This window comes from Muntiacus reevesi, chromosome 5, assembly GCF_963930625.1.
Source record: "Muntiacus reevesi chromosome 5, mMunRee1.1, whole genome shotgun sequence".
Classification (NCBI taxonomy): domain Eukaryota; kingdom Metazoa; phylum Chordata; class Mammalia; order Artiodactyla; family Cervidae; genus Muntiacus; species Muntiacus reevesi.
This window is the reverse complement of record NC_089253.1, coordinates 23,910,570-23,937,670: the sequence shown is the minus strand read 5'-3', so window position 1 is coordinate 23,937,670 and position 27,101 is coordinate 23,910,570. Positions and strand designations below refer to the sequence as shown.

General features: G+C 47.5%; 1 protein-coding gene across 2 annotated transcripts in view; it reads left to right on the top strand.

The window, feature by feature from the left end:
• The window catches only part of NAV2 (neuron navigator 2), a 418,592-nt gene that overhangs the window by 371,326 nt on the left and 20,165 nt on the right, over positions 1 to 27,101 (top strand). For both annotated transcript variants that reach the window (XM_065937242.1, XM_065937241.1), the window contains 9 exons: positions 4,135 to 4,218; positions 4,592 to 4,703; positions 7,824 to 7,969; positions 10,664 to 10,836; positions 18,015 to 18,168; positions 19,006 to 19,168; positions 19,901 to 20,001; positions 22,061 to 22,156; positions 23,852 to 24,020. In XM_065937242.1, the coding sequence (XP_065793314.1) occupies positions 4,135 to 4,218; positions 4,592 to 4,703; positions 7,824 to 7,969; positions 10,664 to 10,836; positions 18,015 to 18,168; positions 19,006 to 19,168; positions 19,901 to 20,001; positions 22,061 to 22,156; positions 23,852 to 24,020 (1,198 nt within the window). The remainder of the gene's footprint in view (positions 1 to 4,134; positions 4,219 to 4,591; positions 4,704 to 7,823; positions 7,970 to 10,663; positions 10,837 to 18,014; positions 18,169 to 19,005; positions 19,169 to 19,900; positions 20,002 to 22,060; positions 22,157 to 23,851; positions 24,021 to 27,101) is intronic.

Sequence of the window (27,101 nt, the reverse complement as noted above, 5' to 3'; positions counted from 1 at the left end):
CCAACTATGCCCCGGGCACTGTGGGTTCAACAGCAAAGCAAACATAATCACTGTCATCTTAGTGTTCTTTCTGCGGAACAGCAGAGAGACAAAACAGTTTTGCTATGACATGATAGCTGTTATGATTGCAATAAAGGGGGATGGTTGTGGGAATACCTAGGAGGAACGCCTAGATCAGTTTTGATGGGGCTGGGAGAAGTCAGGAAAGGCTTCCTGGAGGAGGTTACATCTTGTGGTTGCTGGGTAGGGGAGGATGCATGGGACAGACAGCATTCTAACCAAAGAGAGAATTTGTGCAAAAGCCCAAGGTGAAGATGTTGCCGCATTTGGAAACTGTAAAAAGCTCAGTGTGATTAGAATCTATGGCGTGGATGTGGGGGAAGAGGGCTGGGGTGGAAGGGAGAAGGAAATGGGAATGAGGGCAGCATCGAAGAAAAGCAAGGGTCAGGCCACATCATGAGCACATGCATCTGTTAGGTGGTTAAGTTCACTTCCTGTGGTGTGGTTACGGGATTTGCGGGGTCAGAGTGGAGGCAGAGATCTCCTACCACATCAGACCAGTCAGTAAAGGTACCCTGCCGCAGGGCCGTGAGTCTGAGGGCTGCGGCTCAGAGGCAGAGCCTGAGGTTTTGGAAGGTGCTGAGATGCCTCAGAGGCAGGGCTTCCTGCTTGGGAGCGCACAGCCAGCCGGGGACCGTAGATCGTGAGTGTGAGCCTGTCAGAAAGCCATCTGTGTGATCCCAGCATGCTGTTAAAATGAAAAGCAAAAAACTTGCCTTCCTTGGACCAGGACCATAATTAGTAAATATCTGGAGCTTTTGCCCATGTAATTCCCGGTTTGAGCCTGAGTCTACTCGAGGAAACTTTCCATTTCATTTTAAAGTCTGCACATGAAGTACCTAGCAGAATGCTTGACCTTAATTATAGGCTCAGTAATTGCTAACTACTCTGAACTATTCATTCTCCTGCGCTCTCTTACGTTTCTGGAAATCTTTTGCTTTTTTTTTTTCCCCAAAACTGCTAGTATACTAGACTACTGTGTGTTTTTTTAATCCTTCTTTATTTTCTTAACTTTTTCCTCTATTACTGTATCCTAAAAGATCAGAAACTTGGAACTTCCCTGGTGGTCCAGTGGCTAAGCCTCCATGCTCCCAATGCAGGGGGCCCAGGTTCAATCCCCGGTCAGGAAACCAAACTAGATCTTGCACGCTGCAACTAAGACCTGGTGAAGCCAAATAAATAAATAAATACAAAAAAAAAAAAAAAGATCAGAAATTGATGTTAGATCTGAAATTTGAGGTTTAGAGTCTTCATCTCAATAATTAGATGCATGCCTTTGAATCCAGAACCAGCGAGCCAGGGGTCTCCTTGAAACACATGAGGTTTGACAGCAGGTTATTTGGAACCACTGCCCTTATTAAGAACTATAGCTATCCATGACTGCCCCTTACTAATTGAAAAATAGTCATTTATTTATCAATGAACTTGATTAATTCCTCCAATCACCTCATGCTGCCCCCAAGGGACCTTTCGTTGGGCGATTTGGAACTCTCCTATCTGGTCCAGAAGAGTAAGAGTGAGATCCCTCACATTACTATTATTTCACAAATCTGTTTTGCTCTTCATAAAAGCCACTGAATCCCATATTGTTTTAAAGTAAATATTTAGTCTTGCCACACACCACCGGCAGTGTTAACGTGTTTTACTGTCTGCCATCTTTCTTGCAGGCCAAGCCATGTTTGTTTTTTCTAGACAAACTACTCAAAGCCACCTTCTCTGGGTGTTTTTATACCACTTGTGTTTGTTTTCCCTGGGAATGTGAGAATGCTGCTTGCTGAGAAGGCTGTTGTGCGGCTCTGAACCAGCCTCTTGGCCCGTGTTTTCATAATTGAGATCATGACTCAGTCCTTTTGGTCACCAGCAAAATGCGATCCTCTGGTTCTTTGGAGCACATGTGGTTTCTTCTTGAGTTTGCAAAAACACTCTCTTGATAAGCAGTCTTTGTGGGGTCAGGGTTTTGCTTTTGTTTTTAAATGAATAGAAAGTTTTCATGCCCACAAATATAATCTTGGGTAGCAATCAAACGAGGAATAGAAATAAATGGAAATTCATTTATTTGGTCATTTAAATTTGACCTTGTCATTCCTTTGAAGTGCAAGGGTAGCAGTCAAGTTGTTCACCTCCATGCCCTGGCTTCATTTACTATGTGACTGTCTCCAATTTGGTTGGCTTTTGTCCTGCCATATTCTCCAGGGCAGACTAAAGCATATCACTTTATTTTAAAATGCAAAGGCATTTTCTCAGTTTTTCATAAGAGAGGGCATGCAATCAGAAAGAAGCCGGTCAGTCCATTTAACATTTGTATCACAAGTACCCCTGTTCCCTGCCAGTTCCTACAGCCAATGGGAAAGAGGCTCAACAGTTGATCCTAGAGTCTCCCTGTTTCATGAAGTCCAGTAACAGAGGCCTCCCACTCCTCAAATTTCTCCTCCCTAATCAGAAATATCTGCTGACCCTCCTTATAGCCCAGGGTGATGGCTGCTCTCCCACCCTTTTCTTCTTCACTCTATGCATCTATCATGTTTGTCTCGAGAACTTTCCAGAACCATCAGGTCTCACTTCTCCCAAGACTCAGGTACCTTGCTGGTCCTTCTGGTTCCTCCTGTGACCTTCTGTATATCTACCCACCCCACTCCTTGAACTTTTTCTTCATCTCTACACCTGTGTTCTCAGAATATCTGTTCCCAAACCCCTTTGTTTGCCGCAGTGTCTAGTCATGCCTGTGTTTTGCAATTCCTTAACAGCTTATAGATCATTTTCAACCACATGGTTTCACTCCGTGCTCAGAATCACCCTGGGAGGAACATAGATACGGCTCCCATTTTATAGATGAAGAAGCTGAGGCCTGCAGGGTTAGATGACTTATCCATTCTTTATCCTTGGTTTTAACAATATTATCAGGATCCTCAGTCAGCTCACTGCCCTCTCACCTGCTGCTCTGTGGAAGAAGGTTTAGTGTTGGGACACAGAGTTGCATCTTGCTCTTAAAGAGGGTTGCAGAGAAAGGGGCAGACAAGGAAACATCACATCTCTTAATTCTAAGACACACATCTTTTTTTTCGTGTTTCTAACATCTCTGAAAATTGGATGCATATTTCAACTATAATTGGCAGCATTTTTAAAGCTATCTTTGTAATATAGGATAATGGCGTGTCTGATGCTGTCTTCTACAGAGATATATAAAAGTGGAGGGGAGCCCCAGGGAAGGTCCTCACTCCAGGGGGAACGTCCTCTGAGGTGGTAGCAGATGGGCCTTTCGGTGGCTTTTTATTAACCAGGATTATAACAGGCAACATCTGCCACCCACTTTGTTCGTCCATTCTGTAAACATGCCCAACATGAGCCTCTACTGCGAGCCTGGTGCCTGGGGAACGAAAGGTATCCTGCATTGCAGTAGAGACCGGCGTAAATTAGTGATCACAAGTGTGTGTGTGTGTTGACTGTGATCCCACAAAGTACACAGCAGACCAGTTGCTTGTGTGAGTGAATCGGAGGGAAGTAGCCCAATCTGGGGGTCTCATGAAGACATGTGCTGAGCTCTCCCTCGAGAAGTATGTGTAAAAATCAGCTGGGAAGGCAGCGAGGGAAAGGGCATTCCGGGCAGAGGGGAAAATACGCAGAAAGGCCCTGAGGTGGGAAGAGGCACGGGACATTGGAGAACGTGAAAGGCTAGAGTAACCAGATCCCAGAGAGTGGTGGGGAGTGGGTGCTCAAGAGGCTGAAGAAGTCGACAGGGGCTCACCCACGTGGCCCCATTGAGATTTCCGTCTTTAAGACCCAGCACCCTTTAGGCATGCCTGCCTTGCAAGGTGGGTTTCCCAGCTGGCTCAGTGGTAAAGAATCAGCCTGCCAAACAGGAGACATGGGTTTGATCCCTGGGTCAGGAAGACCGCTTGGAGGAGGAAATGGCAACTTGCTCCAGTACTCTTGCCTGGAAAAAGTCCATAGACAGAGGAGCCTGACAGGCTATAGTCCATGGGGTCGCAAAGAGTTGGACACGAGCTAGCAACTAAACAGCAACAGCAAACCTTGCAAGATAATGTAACTGCAGGGAAATGTGTCTTTCCCCTCTAGGCTCACCTCGTGGCAGCCTTTGAGCAGAGTCTTGGAAACATGACCATCAGGCTCCAGAGCTTAACCATGACGGCTGAGCAGAAGGTAAAACAGGAACTTCTTCCCTCCCTGCTTAGAATTAAGAAACCTAAATACATGATCCTGTTTTATTCCAGGAAATTGTATAGATTGTAGTGTACTTATTGGACTACTGGAATTGAATCTGAAGGAACAGAATTTATTGAGTGAAAATATGACTTGGAGTGAGTGGTGGTAACTGCACTGGCGACAGATCTTAGTCCTCTTGGCTTTCCTGTGCTCACAAACGCCTGTTGAAAACTGATCCAGGCTAATGTTTGTGACAAAGGTTTCCTGTGGCTCCTTCATTCTCTCCTCTCTAAGCTGATGCTAAGTTGACTTCAGTGGAACTCAGTACAGAATGATTTGGGGATGACTGGTCTTTTTTTCTGTTCCTCAGGATTCAGAACTGAATGAGTTAAGAAAAACCATTGAGTTGCTGAAGAAACAGAACGCAGCTGCCCAGGCTGCCATTAATGGAGTAATTAACACCCCGGAGCTCAACTGCAAAGGTAAGCAAGAGACACAGCTCTCAGTCTGGCAACCCACCTGCCCTTAGGAGACCTCCCCTGACAGCATGTGATGCAATCTCCCTTCCAGACACCGCCCTTCCAGAGGGCGGGAGTCTTGTGTCAGTTGGACAGGTCTTAGAAGACATTTCATCCAGTTAATTATGGCTTCTAGGAAGAGAGCTGTTGGTTTGTCCTCTTCTCTGATATATCTCAAAGTGGAAAAGGATGTGTCTCTATTGACCAAGTATCAGAGTATTTCACAGCCTCGATTTCACTAATGCTTTGATATTTACAGACTGACATGTTGTTGTTAGTTGCTCAGTCCTGTTCGACTCTTTGTGACCCCATGGACTGCAGCACGCCAGGCTTCCCTGTCCTTTATTTACTATCTCCTGGAGTTTGCTCAAGCTCCTGTCCATTGAGTCAGTGATGCATTCCAACCATCTCATCCTCTGTTGTCCCCTTCTCCTCCTGCCCTCAATCTTTCCCAGCATCAGGGTCTTTTCCAATGAGTTGGCTCTTTGCATCAGGTGGCCAAAGGATTAGAGCTTCAGCATTAGTCCTTCCAATGAATATTCAAGACTAATTCTCTTTAGGATTGACTGGTTTGATCTCCTTGCTGTCCAAGGGAATCTCAAGAGTCTTCTCTAGCACCACAGTTCGAAGGCATTAGTTCTTTGGCACTCAGCCTTTTTTTATTGTCCAACTCTCACATCTATACATGACGACTGGAAAAACCATAACTTTGATTATATGGACCTTTGTCAGCAAAGTAATGGCTCTGCTTTTTAATACACTGTCTAGGTTTGTCATTGCTTTTCTTCCAAGGAGCAAGTGTCTTTTAATTTCTTGACTGCAGTCACCGTCTGCAGTGATTTTGGAGCTCAAGAAAATAAAGTCTGTCACTGTTTCCATTGTTTTCCCATCTATTTGCCATGACGTGATGGGACCAGATGCCATGATCTTCTTTTTTTTTATGTTGAGTTTTAAGTCAGCTTTTTCACTGTCTTCTTTCACTTTCATCAAGAGGCTCTTCAGTTCCTCTTCACTTTCTGCCATAAGGGTGGTGTCATCTGCATATCTGAGATTATCGATATTTCTCCTACCAATCTTAATTCCAGCTTGTGCTTCGTCTAGCCGGGCATTTTGCATGATGTATTCTGCATATAAGTTAAATAAACAGGGTGACAATATACAGCCTTCACATATTGCTTTCCCAATTTTGAATCAGTCTGTTGTTCCATGTCCTATTCTAATTGTTGCTTCTTGATCTGCATACAGATTTCTCAGGAGGCAGGTCAGGTGGTCTGGTATTCTCATCTCTTTAACACTTTTCTACAGTTTGTTGTAATCTACACAGTCAAAGACTTTAGCATAGTCATTGAAGCAGATGTTTTTCTGGAATTCTCTTGCTTTTTCTATGATCCAGCAGATGTTGGCAATTTGATCTCTGATTCCTCTGCCTTTCCTAAATCCAGCTTGTACATCTGGAAGTTCTTGGTTCACATACTGTTGAAGCCTAGCTTGAAGGATTTTGAGCATTATTTTGCTACCATGTGAAATGAGCTCAATTGTGCGGTAGTTTGAGCATTCTTTGGCATCGCCTTTCTTTGGGATTGGAATGAAAACTGACCTTTTCCAGTCCTGTGGCCACTGCTGAGTTTTCTAAATTTTCTGGCATATTGAGTGCTGCACTTTCACATCATCATCTTTTAGAATTCGCAATAACTCAGCTGGAATTTATTTCATCACCTCCGCTTGCTTTGCTTGTAGTGATGCTTCCTATGGCCCACTTGACTTCGCGTTCCAGAATGTCTGGCTCTATGTGAGTGATCACACCATCATGGTTATCTGGGTCATGAAGGTCTTTTTTGTGTAGTTCTGTGTAGTCTTGCTACCTCTTAATATCTCCTGCTTCTGTTAGGTCCATATCATTTCTGTCCTTTATTGTGCCTATCTTTGCATAAATGTACCCTTGGTATCTCTAATTTTCTTGGAGAGATCTCTAGTCTTTCCCATTCTACTGTTTTCCTCTATTTCTTTGCATTGTTCACTTAAGAAAGCTTTCTTATCTCTCCTTGCTATTCTTTGGTACTGTGCCTACTGATGTGGGGCCCCCTGAAATGGGTTCACCCTCATTTGTCCCAGGAAACATTTTGGAAGGAATTGCTTTGTCCTTATGTATGTTGCTTGGGGTGGTGGGGAAAAATGTGGGCCTGAGGAGTTACATCAAAAATGAAATGAAGAGTACTGATAGGTGATAGAACTGACACTTATGAACATTCATTGTATTCTAAGCACTACGCTCAGTATTTGAATGATTTCATTAACCCGTTTTCTGTCCACACCATGCTTATGAGGGCAATGCTGGTCCTCCCTCCACATTGTACTGAGGGGAATATTGAGTTTTAGAGCCGATGTTCGCATCCTTAGGTCACTGAATATAACAGAAATGGGACGAGAACCCACGTCTGCCCCTGAAACCAGTACTCTAAAGACAGGGCTGTTGGTATCTTGTGCTTATAGGGAACATGGTCTGCAAGGTTTATTTTGGTCTCACTGCTTTTGGGGGCGATGTTATTTCTGGTACCACTGTCAGCTCAGATGGCAAGCCTCCTGGAAAAGTGAGGCTAGGGGTGACGTGAGAAGGATTGATAAGAGCTGGCCAGGCCAAACAGAGGGAGAAGAGCATCCCAGGAAGAAAGAATAGTAGCTGTCAGGCGGTGAAAGGACGTGGGCATGGCATGTCCATCCAAGGGCATGAGAAAGCTGGAGCAGGAGCAGAGAGAGCCAAGGAGGGGGTGCTCACAACACAATTGACTGTTGCTGCAACTCGGGGACACATTGTCGTGTCTAAAGCTCAAGAGAGCAGGTGTGGGGGAGTTCTCCCTGAGCCTCCCCTGACTTCTGTTGGGCTCAATGAGAGTTCTCCTTTAACTGATCAAAGAGGCCATGGCCCCCACCTACTCAAGGACGTTAAAGCCAGCATCCGGGAACAGCAGGTGAGGTCTAATGGGAGATAGCTGCTAGTCCTTGGGTGTGTCAATTTGGGTGTAAATCCTGGGGTAGAGGAAGGGGCAAAGTCAGCAGCTCCTGACGTCTTGGATCTTGGGTCTGCAGGGAACGGAACCTCCCAGGCCGCAGACCTCCGCATCCGCAGGCAGCACTCGTCCGACAGCGTCTCGAGCATCAATAGCGCCACCAGCCACTCCAGTGTGGGCAGCAACGTAGAGACCGATTCAAAGAAGAAGAAGAGGAAGAACTGGGTGAGTAACAGAGTTGATCTCGGAAACAGTGTGCCCCAGATATGAAGCTCTTAACTTCACAACGTAGACCCTTGGGAGTCAATCCAGTGAAGGGGCTTGTGGACAGGTTTCTACTAAAGTCAGTACTGTGCTCAGCCAAGCACTAGGATTTATGAAATAACCACCTCCTTGTAGTTTTACTGTCTCACGAGACTTTATGTAAAGCACGCGTCTTTCATTTCATGTGCGTCATTTCTTCCTCATCATAGGCTGGCCACAAAGTTCCAGATACTAGACCAGGGTTACTATTAAGTGGTTTTTTTCCCTTAGTTCCAAAGTATTTTTTGGAGTGTGTATTGCTGGCCATCCCATCGTTAACCATAGTCCTTATCTACTTATTTACATGATTGCCTATGAGAGCATTAAATCACCCACCCTTGTCTTTGAAATATCTTTGACCCTTTGCTGAAAGTAAAAGTTTCACGAAGTGGTTGTCAGCAATTAGTGAGTGGTTCTGAATTGGGAGGGGGGCAGAGGTCATAACTCAAAACAGCAAATTTAATAGAGGCAGTCTCCCACATAGTGTTTCTCCGTGTTTCCTAATTCCCTCCGGCTGCTCGACTTCCTATACAATGGCCTCTTGAACAATTTTTCCCATTCTTCATGGAAAATGCCACTGTCCTCTCCCCACTCAATTTTCAGTTCTGCTGACCGGCTGTGGAGTTCTGAATGACATTCACTGCTCCCAGCTTCAGTGCGGGGACACCCGGGTTGATCTGAACTTGGCCAGGACTCACAGAGCCCCGTTGTCAATGCTCACAGCATCATGTGTTCATAGTAGCTTCGGTGTCCGCATTCATTCCATACACTTCTCATTCATTCTGTGTTATCTTGGATGGGTGGCGAGGTGCAGTGATGGAGGAGTTGAGGATTTAGTCATTTTGGTCATCGATGACTTGCATTGGAGGCAAGCGGAAAGGCCAGTTCCGGGTGATTCTCTCATCTTTCTGATTAAATCTTTCCTTGCATTACTGATGGCTTTTAGTCGACTCATTTGCTGTGACTTAAGTAAAATTAACTCGTGTTTTGTTTCTAATATGCTGTTGCTAAATATGGTCTGATTTGATTATCAGAGTGATGAGAGAATTATTTTCTATGAAAAAATGTGACTATCCTTTTTCCTTAATTAAGGAAATAAAACTTAAAAGTTTTAAAGACAGCTTTTGGTTATCAGTGCCACTGGGGAGGATGGACAATTAACATCCTCAGTTAATCCCAAAGGTCAATGTTGTCTGATCTTTGTATGCTCCTCCTTTATCTGGCATCTTACCAGAGGTTGAGCAAGGATTTAGGTTGATGTGTACAGATCCTTCTGTTTCTCTGACTACTCTCTGGAAATACAACTGGAAGTAGGAAATGGAAGAGAAATGGGATCCAGACTTGACCACAAGCTGGATGTGCAGTTTGTTATGGGTGAAACTTTGAGAGGAGAAAATTCTTATTATTTCTGAACGGCCCATTTTCTGAATTTCACAGTGGTTACGGAAACTCCCAGAATGTGTTTTCAGAAGGAAAAAAAAAAAAAACATTTAGAAGAAGAAATTTACTTTCTAAAAGAATGTTTTCAAGATGAAGCTGTATTTTTTGGTCCTAGAAAAGTATGTGCTTATGGCTTTCAGAGAAAACATCATACTTTTAATTTTTTTATGTTCTCAGAATTTTCAGATCCATTTCATGGTTTGGGGAATTTGTGATATACCAGTTCCTTTTTCCCAATATGGTTAATACATTTCTTTAAAATATCATTTTTTTTTTGGAGCAAGGAGCAACATGGCTAATTTTCTGCTTTTATTATGTGTTCAGAAGGACAGTAGGAGCTCCTAAGTACATATGTCAGAGAGCTATGCAGCCCTGTTAGGACAGGTACAGCAATGAAGCTACCCTTGCCGAGAAAAAAAGTCATGCTTAAAAAAGAAAAAAAAGACTTACAGATGACTGATTAGAGGTGGGAAAGAATGAGGAGTGTAGGAAGATGGGGCTGTCATTTCAGCCAAACAAAGCAGCCTGTAGAGCTTAGATTGTAGGCACCTCCAGACATACTCTTCCTCTCCTTCCATAATTGGAGAAGATAGCTCTTAAGCTTTGAAAGATCGCTGGTCCTACCAGACACCTCCTCTCTGTATGGTGTTTATTATGAGCCATGCCATGTCTGAAAAGTCCGAAGCTTTCCCTGTCTCTGGCTTTCTCTGTTAAAAATGTGTCTTTTTTCCTCCCCCTTCCCCATTTTTGCTTGCGTTTTCTCTGGCAGGTCAATGAGGTAAGCAAGACCCACGTGAATATCAGATACCAAGCTAACCCATCCATTGACATGACTAACCTCACCCGCATCCGTCACCATGTCTGAGCACCCCGCTTTGTTGCTACGTCACCACCTCCTCCCCACATCATCTGCTGAGCCAGGCTCTGTCTTGCTGTTGGCATCTAGTTTTGACCCAAGAGTAGGCATGGAATGTCACCCGCAGGACCAGTCCCCTGAGCTGTCAACACCAGATAACTCTTCTTCCCTTAATGCACTGATTCAAGAGAGCTGTGGGGGACCTTTTCCATGGCCGGGAGGAGAGCGCGGGAGAAGTAATTTGCTCTTCTGCATGTCTGTTTGCTGAGGCCTGAGGGGTGGGCCCGGCCTCTGCCAGCCTGACAGTCTTGTGTATTCAGTTACGCAGCTCCTTCAAGCAAGCCTTCGGGAAGAAGAAGTCCCCCAAGTCGGCGTCCTCCCATTCAGACATTGAGGAGATGACGGATTCTTCTCTGCCTTCCTCACCGAAGCTACCGCACAATGGATCCACGGGCTCCACTCCCCTGCTGCGAAACTCTCACTCCAATTCTCTGTAAGTCTGTCTGCTGGGGTCGCTTTGGTCATCTTTGGCCCCTGAGAGCTCTCTTTAACAGGAATGGCTAGGAGTCTTGTTACGCTGTCTGCTCCTTGGGGTCCTTTGTGTCTTGCGTTCCTGGGACTCTGCATGTTCTTTCCATGTTTCGGGACTAGAAAGTTTTTTGTTCTGCTGGCATCGGTGTGGATAATTAGCTGGCTGGTCTTGGGCAAGTGGCTTAACCTCTGTTTTCATTTCTCTCTCAAATTGAGACAGTGGTTGTCTCCTTATCCTGTCCTAAGCATTGAACAAATAGGTAAATGTGAAAAGCTGCAGCCAGTATGCTCTGTTGGGGAGACGATGGTATAAGTGTTGGCAGTTTGGGGTGATATTCTGGTTCATTTGGGTGGCAGGGCTGAGAGAGATTACCCTTTTCTTCTTGAGTTAAAATTTAGTGTTGACTCTTTCTCTAAGATCAGCACTCAAAAGCTAGAAGTTTAAAAAATAGAGTGATTCAATGACCATTCTCTTTACCAAAGGGTTCTATATTTCTTAGCATGATTCAACACCCTGAACTCTCCCCGTTGCTTGTGAGTGAGTCAGTTTGAACAGAGCTCTTTGGGAACACAGGTGTTTGAGTGAGACAGGCGATTGTTCACTTGGCCTTGGCTTAGGTACCGTTCCCCTTGACACCGAGTTATATAGAAAGGAAGAGTCATCTGCTCTTGCCCAGCTAAGCGCCCATGGTTTCCACCGAGCACCCACTGGCATTGTTCCATCAGCGCGCAGGGAGACAGTCCTGTGCCCCATCTCAAAACACAAGACCCAGACTCTGGAGGCAAGAAGCTCGGTCAGGAATGGCTTGGGACAGACAGGCAGGGACCTGGGTATCTGCTCAGAAGGCAGTTCAGCTGACTCCCTGCAGCAGTGAGTGAGAGAGATTGCCCCTGCCGCAAAGGACTAAGTTCCATCAGAGCCTTTAGTATCACCAGGCAAGAAGTGGAAGAAGAACCAGAGCTCCAGTGGGCTGCAAGGGCAGTTCCCATGAGATGAGACAGCGCTTGGGAGAAGAGGACCACTGCGTCTGGGGTCAGATCAGCCAGCAGCTAGGGTTGGACAGGGGAGTGGGGTGGTAGACACCTCAGTTCCCTCACTGGTGAAAGTGGGATGAGTTCCATTTACATCACTGGATTCTCGTTGGGGGGGGCGATCAGATCCCGTGCATGCAGGGCCGCCTCCTTCCTGTCTCAGGAGGCCAGGGCTGTGGGGCCACCCCCAAGCCCACTCAGCCAGCCCGCCCACCGACAGAACACAGCGGCTTGCACCAGCATCCCAAGTCCAGCTCACCAGATGGGTGCAGGGAATGCAGGTGAGAGGGTGAGCCAGGACTAGCCCATCGCCTGCTCAGACCACACAGAAGACAGGCAGTGGGAGTGAGGAGGCAGAGTTTAGGGTCCTGACTTTTATTTATGAACCCACCCTCCAGTGAAGCACGGTCTCCATTTTACATAAATCAGCGGCTCCTCTTCTGTGGGGGATGCCCTGGGAAGAACGGCAAGAATGGGCACATTCGTTCTGGGCAAAGGTGTAAGCCCGAATAGCGGGTGGGAGAGGAGCACTGAGGGCTGGACTGCAGCTCCTGCCCAGCGCCCTGGGTGCTGGCGTGAGGGTTAAACCAGTTCTCTGGAGCACGAGTCCCGTCTGACCGGCAGGGTGCTTGGGAGGTAAATAAACGGCCAGCTGCCCGTGGCCTACCTGCCGTCATCCCAGAGCATCCCAGTCCAGTTGTTTCCTGACCAGAAGAATAGGAGACCCCTCATCTGTTCTTTATGGATTGATACAGGCTTTTCATTTGTCAGCCTGTGTGAGCAGGACACTGTTCGAGATGGTTCTGGAGACATCAAAGAGGATGTTAACCCGATTCCCACCCCTGGGGACTAGGGCCCGTGGGGACATGACACAATGGAGCTGATTCCACTCCTGGGGTCTACTCTGTGCCAGGCGCCGTTCTTGGCTCCGGCGACAACAGTGTATAAGAGTCAAGTCCCCACTCCGTTGTAGACCACATATGTTGGGGAGAGATGGTTGTTAAACTCATAAAGTTGGATAAATGAGAAGAATCAGACAGTGCTAAGGGTTCATGCTGGGAACTGAAACAGTGTGTTGGGATGCAGAGTACCTTGACAGCAGCTGCAGACAGGGTGGCCCAGAAAGGCCCCTCTGAGGAGGTGATGTTCCAGCCAAGATCTGTGTGCCAGGAGATCCCTGGTTAGTTCTTGTTGGTAACACTTTGACAGATTCAGTCCCAAAGCTCAGAGGCTTCACCCGTGGCTGTTGATCGCTGCTTCCCCCCAGACCTAGCACAGATATCCCTCGTGAGTAGGCGGCCTGCTGTCCTGTGGACCCGTGTCCTCTGTGTGTCCAGCCAGCAGGCAGGGAGGGGACAGAGTGGGAATCCTGCGGGCGGCCGTGATGGACTGGGCCTCTTCCCGTTGACCACTGAGCAGGGCTTATGACCTGGGAGGGGAGAAGGGAAATAAGTGTGCCCCGTGGGGTGGGGGTGGGGGACCTCAGTGAACACGTGGCTGACTCCGCCTCCCAGCGAGCAGGGCAGCTCTCCTGGGGGAACCTGGAACCAGGCCTGGTGTGTCTGAGAAAGCTGGGTAGGGCCAGCGTGACTGCTGCATCGTGGGCACGTGGAAAGTGGTGGGAAGAGGCAGCACCAGTCTAGAACATGTGGGACTTTGAAGCTGAAGTGAGTTTGCATCTGACTTCCCGTGTGATGGGTAGGCCTTGGAGAGTTTTCAGCAGGAACGTGAGATCGTCTGAATTAGCGTCTCACAAGTGGAGCGTGAGGAGGGCGACCGCAGCAGAGGCTGACAACACAGTCCCCTCACTCCCCAGCCCCCGCCACCCCCAGGAGCTCTGGCCTATTTTCTGTTCTTTGAACTCGCCACTCACAGTCACCGTCCCAGGGCCTTTGCCCTATCTGTGCCCTCTGCCTGGCACAAGCTGCTTGGCCTAGGCACCTTGCATGAAACCACATCCACCACCAGCCAGCACTCCCAACCGTCCCCTTCCATGTTTTATTTTTTCTCCATTGCAGATATCACCACCTGTTATGGAGCATCTCCTTGGTTATTTCTCCTTTGCCCCAATTCTCCAGGCTTCAGGCGAAGCTCCATGTAGTTAGGGACCCTTTTGGTTTGGGGAGCATTCAGATATTAGGTGGAATAAGTAATTGATGCTAATGGTGAGTCCTGGGTGGATTTAGAATATATTACAAAAGGAAAGCTGATAGCATCTGGTGATGGGGCATATGGAGGGAAGAGAAGAAGAAATATTGAATATTCCTAGATTTGCACCTTGAGGACTTGGGGGTGTGGAGGTATTGTTTCTGGGATGGGTGGGAGACACACTCTGGGCCAGGAGGGGACCAAGAGCTGTGGTTTGACCGTGTGAGGTTTGAGATGCCCAGAAGACATCCCTGTGGAGAGGCCAGCCAGCCTGGAGTTCCTGGAGGTCGAGATTTGGGTAATATGAGCTCACAGGTGGTTCAAAAGCTGGGAAACTGGAGGGATCCTCTAAGGAATTGAATAGACATGGGGGAGAGGCAGAGGCACTAGGACTGAGTTCTGGGACTCTCTGATATTTGATGCTCAGGAAGAGAAAGTAGAGCAGTCAGGGAGAGTGGAAACCCAGGGGCAGGGAGAAGAGTCCCTTTGGAGGTGGGAGGAGTAACTGGGCCCAGAAGCTGCCAGGCGGCCAAGTGCTTTGAGACGAGGGTGGCAGTGATGCACTCAGCCTGTAGGGCTCCCAGAGCCCAGAGCCAGAGCGCTCCCTCCAAACCCAAACCACCTTTCCCCAGAGGGACCGGGCGGGGCCCACTCTTGGCTCGGTAGCCCTTTCCTGACATTCCACAGCATCCGCACACACTGGAGATGTTTGTTTTGGGTCTGGTTTTCCAAAGGATGGGCAGAGAGCAAGTGGTTCTTTCCAGCCTTGAAGGGTTTGTAAGAATGTGCAGATCTAGACATGAGAGGGCGTTCAAAGAAGATACCAAAGGCAGAGAGTCGGAGCTCGGGAAAGTTCCTACGACGTGGGTGGAAGGAATGGCCATGTGGGAAGGCAGCGTTTCCCACACTTGGGGTGTGTAAAATTAGGTACACCCCCAGCCCTGCTTTCTGGGCAAGACAGCAGGAACATGCTGGCATTAAGTGTTAGGGGCAGAGTAGGAAAAATTAATATCAGGTTGCTTTAGTAAGCGGTTCACGGAGGGGACGAGTGTATGTTGAGTGCCTGCAGGATATAGTTCTGGAGCATGGCCCTGGGGTTAAGCAGACCCACCAGATTTCTTTGTGCTTCTGGCATCGTTAATAGGCATGTCAATTTCTTTATGCCTCAGCCTCCCTCTTCTTAAAACAGAGATACCTGTAGCACCTCTTTCTGAAGTTGAAGTATACGTAGTACATTAAATAGTACACTGCAGATGCCCAGGGCAGTGGTCCGTGCATTCAGTAGCTGTTATGTGGGGGTCAGTGTGATCAGATGCAACAGATGAGAACCCCGGTCCTAGAGGAGTCAGCAGTCATGTAGGGAGTGATTATCGATGACACAGCCGAAATCTAGGGCATCAGGAACCAGGGGAAAAGTCTGGCGTGAGCAGTAGGCACAGGGACTGACTCTTAGTTGGGGCTCGTTTTCAGCATCATCTCTGAGTTGTAGTTCACCCCTCCTGGGCAGTCTTGCCATGCTGTGTTTCTGAGAAGTGACCGATTTGGGGGCGGTGGAGTGGGGGCTCATGGGGGGGTCCTTGAACTCTCGGTAGGGTTACCCGGAACAGACTTTCTCCCTTTTAGTTTGCTTCCCTTTGTAAAGTCATTGTGTGGTCAAGTTTCACAGAGTAATGCATGTGATAAATTCCACAAAGCGGGTGCCAAGGAAATGTTGTCTCTCTCTGCTGAGAAAGCTTTCTGGGGAAAAGCACAGACCATGTGAAGGAGACTGGAGCAAAATGCCTTGCCATGTAACAGATAGACAGTGTGAACCAAAGCCGACTGTTCTTTGCAGTGACCTGGAATCTTCGAGTTTGGATGATACAGGGTTTGGCTAAGACCAGAGTGTCACAGTGGAATTTTGTTCAGACTTTACACTCCATTTAAACCAGGAAACCATAGTCCTCTCTCAAGAATGAAGCAGTTTTTCCAAGTTCCCCTTGAAAACCTCCCAAACCAAAAAAAAATATATGTATATTATATATATGTGACTATATAGTTAAACCCTACAAACCACAGTCAAAGAGAGCTGGGAGAGGGTGGCAGTGGGCGGAGGGAGGTTATGATTTCTAAAGACATTACTGTCTCTCTAACCCAAATCTGTCTTAGTCCTAAATCTGTTGGCCCCAAATCTGTTTCTCACAGATATGAAACGGGAATCTTTAGGAGATTTTCAAGGGTCTGTTGGAGGTCTCAGAAGATTTTGAAGTGAAGTTTTATTGGCTACTGACAACTTTTTAAAATAGGAGGTGGTTTCGTATCTCTCAAAACAGTTCAGGGTGCAGGTCAAGAAAACAACCACAAAAAGATTTTCCCGTTCACGTGTTAAATTTTTCTTCTAGTCCTTTCTGTCCCCAAAATACAGTTGCATCTCTTTTAACAGTGATCACGGGTCTCCTTTGGCAATTAACATGTCCACTCCCTCTCCCGGGTTCACAGGTCAGGTTTGGTTTGACCTCACATCCAGTGCTTGGGTCCCGGAGAGAGGGCTTACATGATTATTTCTGCAGACCACATGCTCACCATGTCATTCAGAGATAATCAGCTTCAGCTTTGTGACTTTTGAACTTGGACTTCTTTTTGTCTTTCTTTCTTTTTTGTTTTCGCTCCAAGAAATGTCCAAGCTTTCTCTTCTGGATCACCCCGCACCTCAGCTCCTATTATTGAAATCAACAGAACCTTTCTAAATTGAGCTGTCTTTTCTAACATTGCAGTTCATCACTACTCTTATGATCTTCCAGTTTGTGCTGACTTGCCAGGTAGCAGAAGGACAGACCTCAGTAATCAAATAAGGAATCCAGCCTGGAAGGACCTCTCTTAAAACAGAGGGACTCACAGGGTCCCACAGTCCCCTGATCTGGTGTCTAGCCGGGATGGGATGTCTCACCACAGTGTTTCATGTTTTCAGATAAAATTTTGGTTTTCATGTCATACCGTCCTCTCTGCTAACGACCTGAGATGTTTTTCTTCCTTGCCATGGGCTTATTAAGCAGTGTGGGGTGGGGGAATGACAGAATGTTTCTCTCTCTGAACACCTTTAAAGGCATGGGCTTTAGAACATGACTAGAGACAGACTAACATCGCCCACCTGTATCTGTTAGTTTTTTCCCCTTTTTGGCAAATAAAAATCACCCTCAGCTATCTGCACTTGGAGTGTCTAATCTTTAAAACAGATAGTTGACCTTGTTTCTTTGAGTAGGTTTTGATATCAAGGGCTATATAGTGTCATTATAGGGACCCAGCTGTGTATACGTCACAGAGGGTGTCAAACCCCCAAGTTACTATTCTCTTTGGCCGGCTCCCATTTATCCCTGAACCAAGGGAATTTGGCTAAAGGGTGTACCATTCAGACTGCCGGAACTCTGCAAAGAAATAGTGTAGAGAAGCAATGAAATCTGTGAATTTCAGGTGCTTTTGCTATTGTCACTTCCAGGAAGCTTCCTTCATAGCTCAGCTGGTAAAGAATCCGCCTGCAATGCAGGAGACCCCGGGTCGATTCCTGGGTCAGGAAGATCCGCTGGAGAAGGGATAGGCCACCCATTCCAGTGTTCTTGGGCTTCCCTGGCGGCTCAGCTGGTAAAGAATCCACCTGCAATGCGGGAGACCTGGGTTCGATCCCTGGGTTGGGAAGATCCCCTGGAGAAGGGAAAGGCTACCCACTCCAGTATTCTGGCCTGGAGAATTCCATGTGTAGACCATGGGGTTGCAAAGAGTTGGAGACAACTGAGCAACTTGCACTTTCCCTTCCGGGAAGCACCAGGGAGTTGGATTTACAGGGTCCTTTGCCGTCTGAGCCACCAGGGAAGCCCCTTTTATACACGATTACTCCTGAACAAACCTGATGATGGAGTAGTGGTCGGGGGCGACTCAGAGGAGCTGCACTCAGAGCTGCCTTGGTCAGCAACACTCCTCTTTCCCCAGCATTTCGGAGTGCATGGACAGCGAAGCCGAGACGGTCATGCAGCTCCGGAATGAGCTGAGAGACAAGGAGATGAAGCTGACCGACATTCGCCTGGAAGCCCTCAGCTCTGCCCACCAGCTGGACCAGCTGCGGGAGGCCATGAACAGGATGCAGGTGAGAGCGGGGGGCAACACGGAGCCCCAGGCTGCAGGGGAGGAGCTGTTCCTGCCACGCTCCCACCCCCCGCGGGACAGCCTTCTGCACTTCCGGGTTGGACACTTCGCCCAAGGCTCAGCCTGACGCCTCTTCCTCTGCCAAGCCCTTCGAGTCCTGCAGCTGGGAGTATTAGCGCGGTGCCCTCTTCTGGGTCCCTGTAGAGTTGTTCTGTCCCCGGCTCCTCTCACCTTCTGATGCAGACCGAAGGCATCTGGGTCTTCTGAGCTGTCTCTTCTGCATCCCCTCCTCTGGATGTGTGAGCACCAGTGCTTAACACACAGTAGGTCCTTCACAAATACAGGGTAAAAGACCCACTGCGGGTTCTACCAAATCGGACCTCAACTGGAGAGCAGTGTTTCCCAGAGGGAGGTTCCGTGGAACACTCATTCCACCAGAGGCTCTGTGAAAAGAAAGCTCTTTGATCAGATTTGTTTGAGAGATGCTGCACCTCTCAGATTCATAATGCATGCCAGCTCATTAAAGGCTCTGAGAAGTCAAGTCCAGAGGTTTTCAGACTTCTTAGATACGAATTCTTCCACGTACCACCCATACTCTGGGAAATATTTCTGAGGTCTTTGTCAAAGAAGGCCAGCTCTCAAACCTTTCCCTGCCAGAGAGGCCTTCTTTGTACAGCAAAGGAACCACATTGAACAATGTCTCTGAGGGTGTAACTTACTCTGCCTCGGCCAGGATGCACGGTTGATCCCTGCAGAGAACTTTCAAATTCCTCCTCCAGAAAAGACTTGGTCACAGAATATCCGCCCAGTAAGTGAGTTTCTGCCTTCCCCTTCACAGAGTGAAATAGAGAAGCTGAAGGCTGAGAATGACCGGCTGAAGTCAGAGTCCCAAGGCAGTGGCTGCAGCCGGGCGCCCTCCCAGGTGTCCCTGTCCGCCTCCCCCAGGCAGTCCCTGGGGCTCTCCCAGCACAGCCTGAACCTCGCCGAGTCCAGCAGCCTGGGTGAGTGGTGTCACAGGGCCTGCAGTTGGCCCTGTGGTCTCTAAGCAGGAGCCCCGAGATGAGCAGATCAGCAGATCACATGGAGAAGCAGAGGCGTGTGTGCGCTTAGGGTGTGTGTCTGTGTGTGGGTGTGTATGTGGGTGTGCGTCTGCTACCAACATGAGCCCAGCCGTTAGACTGCTGTCATGCTTTGCTCCAGCGCCCTGAGATCTCCAAGTCGTGAGCTTGGATCCCCTCGCCCACCATGCTGAGTTCTGTTTGATCCATTTTAAGAGGCTGACCTGCAAGCTGTATGCTGCCTACCACCCCCTCATGGTAACTGGTCCCACTTGGGATGATGGCTTGGTTTATGACCTTCCTACCTTGGGGCTGGATTCCAGGCTGGCTGGATAATTAGCGAGCGCCATCTAGGTTTTCTTTGTAAGCCTACCGAGGCTGACGCTTTTGATTTCTTATCCATGAGGCTGCTCTTGCTATCGTTCTGGTTGAGTCTCCCTCGCACTTCCATTCGGCAGGGTACATCGTCAGCCCGCTGGCTCCTTGGTTGGCCTGCTGTTGGTTTCTGTGGTTGCATTCTCCATTCTGCCCCTCCCCTGTCCCCACCCCCATCCCCCTGCCCCTGCACGGCGACACCTGGTCTGTCCTGCTGCTGTGCCGACCAGCAGCGGGGGTGTCGGGAGGCCGGCTTTGCTGTCCCATGTGCCTAAGGCTGTCGATGTTTTCCATTCGCAGACATGTTGCTGGATGACGCTGGTGAATGCTCGGCTCGGAAGGAAGGAGGCAGGCATGTTAAGATAGTTGTCAGCTTTCAGGAGGAAATGAAGTGGAAGGAGGTTAGTTGGATCCCTTACCCTGCGCAGCCTGCCCCTTCCCCAGGTAGAACTGCCTAGCGTAGCGATTCCATCATCACGCCCATCACCTCGGAGCCTGGGGTGACTCAGAAATAGTACTAACGCTTCCCCTAACTAACCCTAAATCCCCAGCAGCATTTTGATACCACAGATGTGAACAAATGGCCCTTTCCTATCTCTCGTGTTTGGAAAAATCTAGAAAGAGTCCTTAAAATTGGTCCAGGTTGCCCCACTTTCAAGTATCTAACTAAACATTAACATCAGTCAGAAATGGCTTTTCTGAATTTAATATGTTCCCAAAATTCTTCAAAGGCAGCTAAGCACATTTAGCCCAGAAGGTACAGAAATAAGCTGACCAAATTCGGCTGACCAAGAGCACCAGTTTTATCCAGTCATCAGAGGTTGCTGACCACGTAGACACTGGGAGACAGGTGGCCGAGCCCAGGAGCACACAAGTGCTAGCAGTGAAGATGGTAGGGCATCCTGATTTGCTGAAGCTCGGCCATCTGAGTTTTATGTTCTCTTCCAGGGTCCAGAGGTCATATCCTCCTCAGACTGTTTTAGGGTGGGGGGCAGGGGTTGACAATCAAAACTAATTTTTAGTTATTGATTAAATCCAAATGATGCTGAGAATGACCACCTCTCACACAAGCAAGAGGCCTCATGAGCCTCTAATGTAAATCCCTTGAAGTTTTTGCTTGCTTATTATTTCTGAGTATTTTAGCCAACATGCTATTAAAGGCTCTGAGATCTTGGGAGCCCATAGTGGCCATCGGAACACAGCATGTCTAGCCAGACTTCTCTGCCAGAGGATTCCACGTGTGGCTATCCATCTAGTCTCACTGAAGAGGGGAGCTGCTATAGGGGTCTGAGCATCATCTAGTTTAGAAAGATCCAATAAATAGCTCCATTTTCAGAGTTCGGCTGGTAGAGTGATAGATTACCAAGGGGGAAGTCATTCTTATAACTTATGATACCTGTGAACGCCTTTTATTCTAATGATCATCAACATAAACAGATAGATATAACACTTTATAAAACTTTGTCCCTTTCCAAAATGGTGTTGTTCTGGATCACCACAACATCCAGATGAGGTTGGCTGCCCAGATTTTATCATCTCCATTTTACAGTTGAGAAACCCAGGACCCCAGCATCACTTACTTAAAGCTATAAGGCAAGTGGTGGGGCCAGATCATCTCACTGCAAGGCAGGCGCTTTCTTCTCTGCTGATGTTGCTCAGCTGGCAAATATACCCCCAACTCTCCCCACTTCTCTCTACCCTCCTAATTATATATTCTTATCAGCATGTCAGATATTTTAAAACCAAACAGAATGGAATGTTTCCTTTAGTCATTGTGATCAGTTAGCCCCTACTATGCAGAGCTCTGTGGGCAGAGAGGCAAAAGAAGTAGAAAAAGATAACTTTTTTGTGTGAACCTCTGAGTCTTACTGGTTTTCAGAATTGAGCATGTTTATAATTTTAATTAGAAGAAAAGACATCAATATCATTAAAAAACAGAAGAAAAGAAAAAATCCCAAAGGAATTTAAGATCTAACAAGGAGACAAACTTGATAGATAAGACTGATACCTCAGAATAAACAAGTACAAAATATATCATCATATAAGTTCTGTACAGAACTCTTGAAGCAGTGTGAGTGCTGAGCTTGGTGGGTTAATCGTTGAAGGCTTCCTGGAAGAGGTGAGTTCTTAAGCAAAGGGAAAGGGAGAGATGGCAGAAAGGGGAGAGGAGAGCATTCCCCACAGGGGATACTTGATCTACATCAACATGAGGTACACCTTCAGTAAGAGGGTCTAGATTCTAGAGGGGAGACCCTCTCTTCCTGACCCATGAGTTGCGATAGAGGAGGAAAGTGTTTAAGACAGTTGCATTTAGTCCAAGTTATATCTGGTGTTAAAGCAAATAGGACTTGTGAGCCCCTCTCAAGCCACTGGTGGAGTTCTAAGACAATCCGAGTCCTCTGCTAACCTGAGTCAGCAAGGATCCACCTGTTTTTTCACCTGTGGACATCTCACCCTTAGGATTCCAGACCACACCTCTTCCTCATCGGCTGCATTGGAGTTAGTGGCAAGACGAAGTGGGACGTGCTTGATGGGGTGGTTAGACGGCTCTTCAAAGTAAGTGGTTCGTGGAGACAGCCATCCAAGCGGGGGCCTGGGCCTCGGGAAGGGAAAGGGTGGTTTGTGTCCTGAGCCTGGTCATTTCTTGGGCTGTGTCCCCTCTCCCACATCTTTCCATTGCTGGGACTTATCACCTGGTTGTCAAGGGAACAGAAGGAGGATGGTAAGTACAGACTGACGACAGGACCAACTCTTCTCGTCCACCCTTTTCAGTAGTCGGCCAGCCAGAGAGGGGCGTTTCCCCAGCCTTGAACCATTACATGAGCCTCTCAAAGTGAACTGCTAATGTTCACATTCTGTCTTCACCTTAGAATGTCCTGTTGGGTTTGTCTTACACTGTGTGTTCTGGGGCTGGGGCCAAGACATCACATTTCCACCCCTCATTTTGGTGAGGGGCTCTAATCCACCTTGCCCAGTGTCCTGTGCCAACATTTCAGAGTCTGTGGTTTGTGCTATGTGTGACATTGACTTCTGACCCATGGCTAGTATCAAGGATGTTGGCACAGTTACTTTTCCGTTCGTTCTAATCACATCATTGGAGTGGGTGTTTGCCACAGCAGAAATAACTAATGAGCATCTAGGTGAACCTTGATGTGTTGGTGATTTGAAAGACGCTTTTGGTACATTTTTTGGTCTATTGCCCTAAAGTAGGTCAGTGACCAGAAGTGTTCATTCATCACATCCCCAAGTACTAATAATAGCCCACATTTTTTGTGTGTCAGAGACCATATTGGTCTAGTTGTTGGTCTGATTTCGAAATCTGACTTTTAACCTAGTACGCTTTAGTTTCCCAGCATCTAGACTGAGGTGGCTTCACACAGAGAAAATTCTGTCCTTGGACCCAAGCTTGCTTCCCATCTTGGCAGACCAGTCTGCAGAAGTGAGACGGGGTAAAAGGCGGAAATGGCTTAGGGCAGACCAAGCCTGCTGCCCCGGCTGGAACCTTGTCTTTGTTGGTGGGCAGTTGGGACATCCTTGGATTAGAATGACCACAGATCAGGCTGAAGAGAGCCAAGGAGGTGTCACACGTGAGAAGTGAGACCATTAAAGGCAGTAGCTTGTTATCAGGATTCCATCTCAGTTGTTTGGCTTCCACAGAGCCCGTGGACTTTGTTCCAAGGTCATTGACCTAAAACCTCTTAGTCACTCATCTAATTTGGAACACTTTCCAAATTAAACACACGTTTGTTTATGTAAAACTCTAGAGCTGCTTTTTTTTTTTTTTTTTAAGCAGCCCGGAGTTTTGTTCCCTTTGTCATTTAGTATGGCCCTTGACCTGAGCCAAAAGAAGGGGCTGGTGGAGAGATTTCTTATCAGAATTTTCATGAATTTCATGTACATTTTCATGCATTTTCCAGCACCGTTCACAGGCCCTCATGTCTTTAAAACTTCAGCTGAACTTAACTTCCCTGCTTGCTTTTCCAGACTACACGTTCACCATCTTGTTAGGGCTTCGCACCTTCCCATCACTAAACCACATAAATCTGTGCTTTAAGGGGCCTGTGATACGAGGACACCACCCCCTCCATTGAAAGTCAGCTCTTCTGCCCCCCCATTCCACAAGTCAGTTTCAACTCAGGCATCAGCTGGGGAAGAGGAGAAGATGATCATAAATCACCCAATGAAAACGTGAGTCTTGCACAGATTTTTTTCCCCACATCTTTGATGGGGTCTTTATTTTATTTTTTCCAGGAATACATCATTCACATTGATCCAGTGAGTCAGCTGGGGCTGAACTCAGACAGCGTCCTTGGCTACAGCATCGGGGACGTCAAGCGCAGCAACACCTCTGAGACCCCCGAGCTGCTTCCCTGCGGCTACCTGGTGGGGGAGAACACGACCATCTCCGTGGTGGTCAAAGGTAATCCGGCCCCTTGCAGAGGGGAGCTTCCAGAAGTGCACTTTTTGTTCTGTGACTTGGCATAGGAACCCGTGGCCAGGATTTCATTTGTGTGTGTGAATGTGGGTTGTATTTTTTTTTCCCCCTGCCACCATAGTTAGACTTACCTAAGCAACAGTCTTCAGCATTTTCAACCACCGTTGAAAACAAAGAATTTTAGTTTATTGCTGAAATTACATAACAAGAGGTCCCATTAGCCTTATGACTCTGACATAATGGAATCTTGATGTTGAGATGGGGCTCCGCTGATACCTATGAGTTACTCTTGCTGGCGAGCCTTGAACGCGGTCCCATTCTACAGATGGGAGACCACGGTGCACTGTGGGCCAGGGAGGAGTCGCTCAGAACAGCCCGAAGAAACTCTGAAGCTCCTGCCCATGCAAGGTGCTGCTCAAGCCTCCGATTGCCTCATCACCCAGAGAGGCTACACCTCAGGCCAAAGTGTATTCTCTGGAACTTTAGACTCACAGAGTATTTGGGAGGGGAAAAAATGTCACGGCCAAATAATTACTCCCATCGGAGTTTGGGGGTGGGGAACGGGAGCATATGGGTTCTCTAAAGCCTCTGTCCTTCAGTGTCCTGGGGCTTCCCTGGTGCCTCAGACAGTACAGAATCCGCCTGCAATGGAGGAGCCCCAGGTTCTATCCCTGGCTTGGGAAGATCCCCGGAGAAGGAAATGGCTGCCCGCTCCAGTATTCTAGCCTGGAAAATTCCATGGACAGAAGAGCCTGGTAGGCTCTCAATGTAGGCACTCCATGGGATCATAAAGAGCTGGCTGGACATGACTGAGCGACTAACACATAACACTTTAATGTCCTCACTCTTAAACTGTTACAGAGGCTGAGTGATCCAGTCTTAAACAAATGGATATGACGGCAAAACCCCTTTTTCCTATATTTTATGAACCACCTAAAGAAGAAATTGCTAAACACTGTTCTAAGCTCAACTTTCACAGCATCTTCTATCTTCCCCATAAGGCATTGATCGTGACTGTAGTTTGGCAGCTGTTTGATGCAAATTTTGTTTCCTGGTTGGGAGGTTTTCCAAAAGCATCCAGCATTCTTCATCAGCAGGAAGGAAGGTCTTGCTTCTCTGGGGACAAGCAGCATGTTCCTGTTTGAGCCACATACACAGCCTTATTTGTTAGCATTCATTCCGCAATTGTGGCCTTGGGCTGTAGGTGACAGAAACCTACTCAAAACTAGCTTTAGCCAAAAGGAAACACAGAGGCTCAGGTACTTGGAAAATCCAGGCATGGACTTCAAGCACAGCTGGAACCAGGAGCTCCAGCAATGCCGTCAGGACCAGCCTTATCTCAGCTTTGCTTATTTACTGAGCTTTCTGCACATGGCTGATCAATGGCCCTGACTCATCCTTCTAAGCTTAGGAAGCTTTTAAAAGAGGACAAGTGTAACAGGAAGTTCTTAGGGGTGATTCTGGCCCATGTGTGCATGCTAAGTCACTTAGTCATGTCCAACTCTTTGCAATCCCATGAACTGTAACCCACCAGGCTCCTCTATCCATGGGATTCTCCAGGCAAGAAGACTATAGTTGGATAGGCATGCCCTCCTCCAGGGGATCTTCCCAACCCAGTAATTGAAACTGCGTCTCTTAACGTCTCCTGCATTGGCAGGCAGATTCCTTACTACTAGCACTACCTGGGATTCTGGCCCACTGTGAATCAAATACTCATCCCATCACCAAATCAGTCACAGGGAACAGGGAGAGGCCTTGACTCTGCCTGGTCACACACCGCCACCTTGGTAGATGCAAGTGCCAGTCAGCCCTGCTTGGACAGCTGGAATGAACTCCCCTCAAGAAAGAAGAGCCCCACTGCAAGGAGAGGAGGGAGGGCTACCAGGCACACCCAAACAACAGCTGTCCACCCCGAGGACCCTTTAAGGAAAGCCTGATATACCATGACCTTAAATTGCCTTTCGTCCACGCTGGCGCGCAGGTGAACACTGCAAACGCTGACCGGTAAAAGGAGTGACCTGTTACGTAGATCAGACCAAACCTCTGTAGAGACAGTGGCAGGATTATCTGCCTCCCAAATGGGCCACCCCACCATGGAGTTGCAGCTGGCGCTGCTGTCAGCACATGAGGTTGTTTCAGCATCTCCAGGGGTCAGCTCGGGTTTGTTTATATGTGATACCTGACTCTTCAGTTCCCCTGTAGTGTTTGACACTTAGGCCTTCATGGCACTAAAAACCACCGGAGGATTTGAGCTGAGAGAGATCCGTGAGCTGCAGATGATTCACTTCAGTGGTACTGGGGCAGGGACTGTGGCTATATGTGCTCTGAAGGGAGTTCGTCTGCAAAGTACTCACTCCTGTGGAGTTTATGGCAAGAGGCTGAAATAGCGCCAAAGAGCAGAGAGGGGGGTTTCAGTATGTTTTAATCCCTGCCCTGCGTTTGTTGTTAAGTTTAGACAGGAGACCCCACCCCTTCCTCCATACTTTGCATCGAGCTTTGAGCCAATGTAGGCTCTATTGAGACCAGTTTTAGGCAGGTTTTAGACCTGTACCCAGATGTCATTTGGGATCCTTCATCAGGGTGATTTGTTTTTTGTTTTGTCGCTAAGTTCTGTCCAACTCTTTTTGAGACCCCATGGACGGTAGGGCTCCTCTATCCATGGGATTTCCCCAGGCAAGAATACTAGAGTGAAAAAGGAATACTGGAGTGGGTTGCCATTTCCTTTTCAGGGGATCTTCCCGGTCCAGGGATCAAACCCACATCTCTTGTGTTTCCTGTATTGCAGGTGGATTCTTTACCACTAGGCCACTAGGGAAGCCATTTCTAGAATAGTCACTGCATTTAGCTGCTGTCCTTGGTTGAGGAGGATTGGAAACAAGCATATAATTGCATTATGGGGGTCTGTTTGTAGTGAATTAATTATGTAGATGGAAAATGCTATTATAAAACAGAATAAGTTCTTTTCAACTTATTTTTTGCCTATATATACTGGTTTCTTGAGGTACTTTGAAAAAAATTAATTTATGAAAGTATGATAACACATTTACAGGAGACTTGGAAAATATA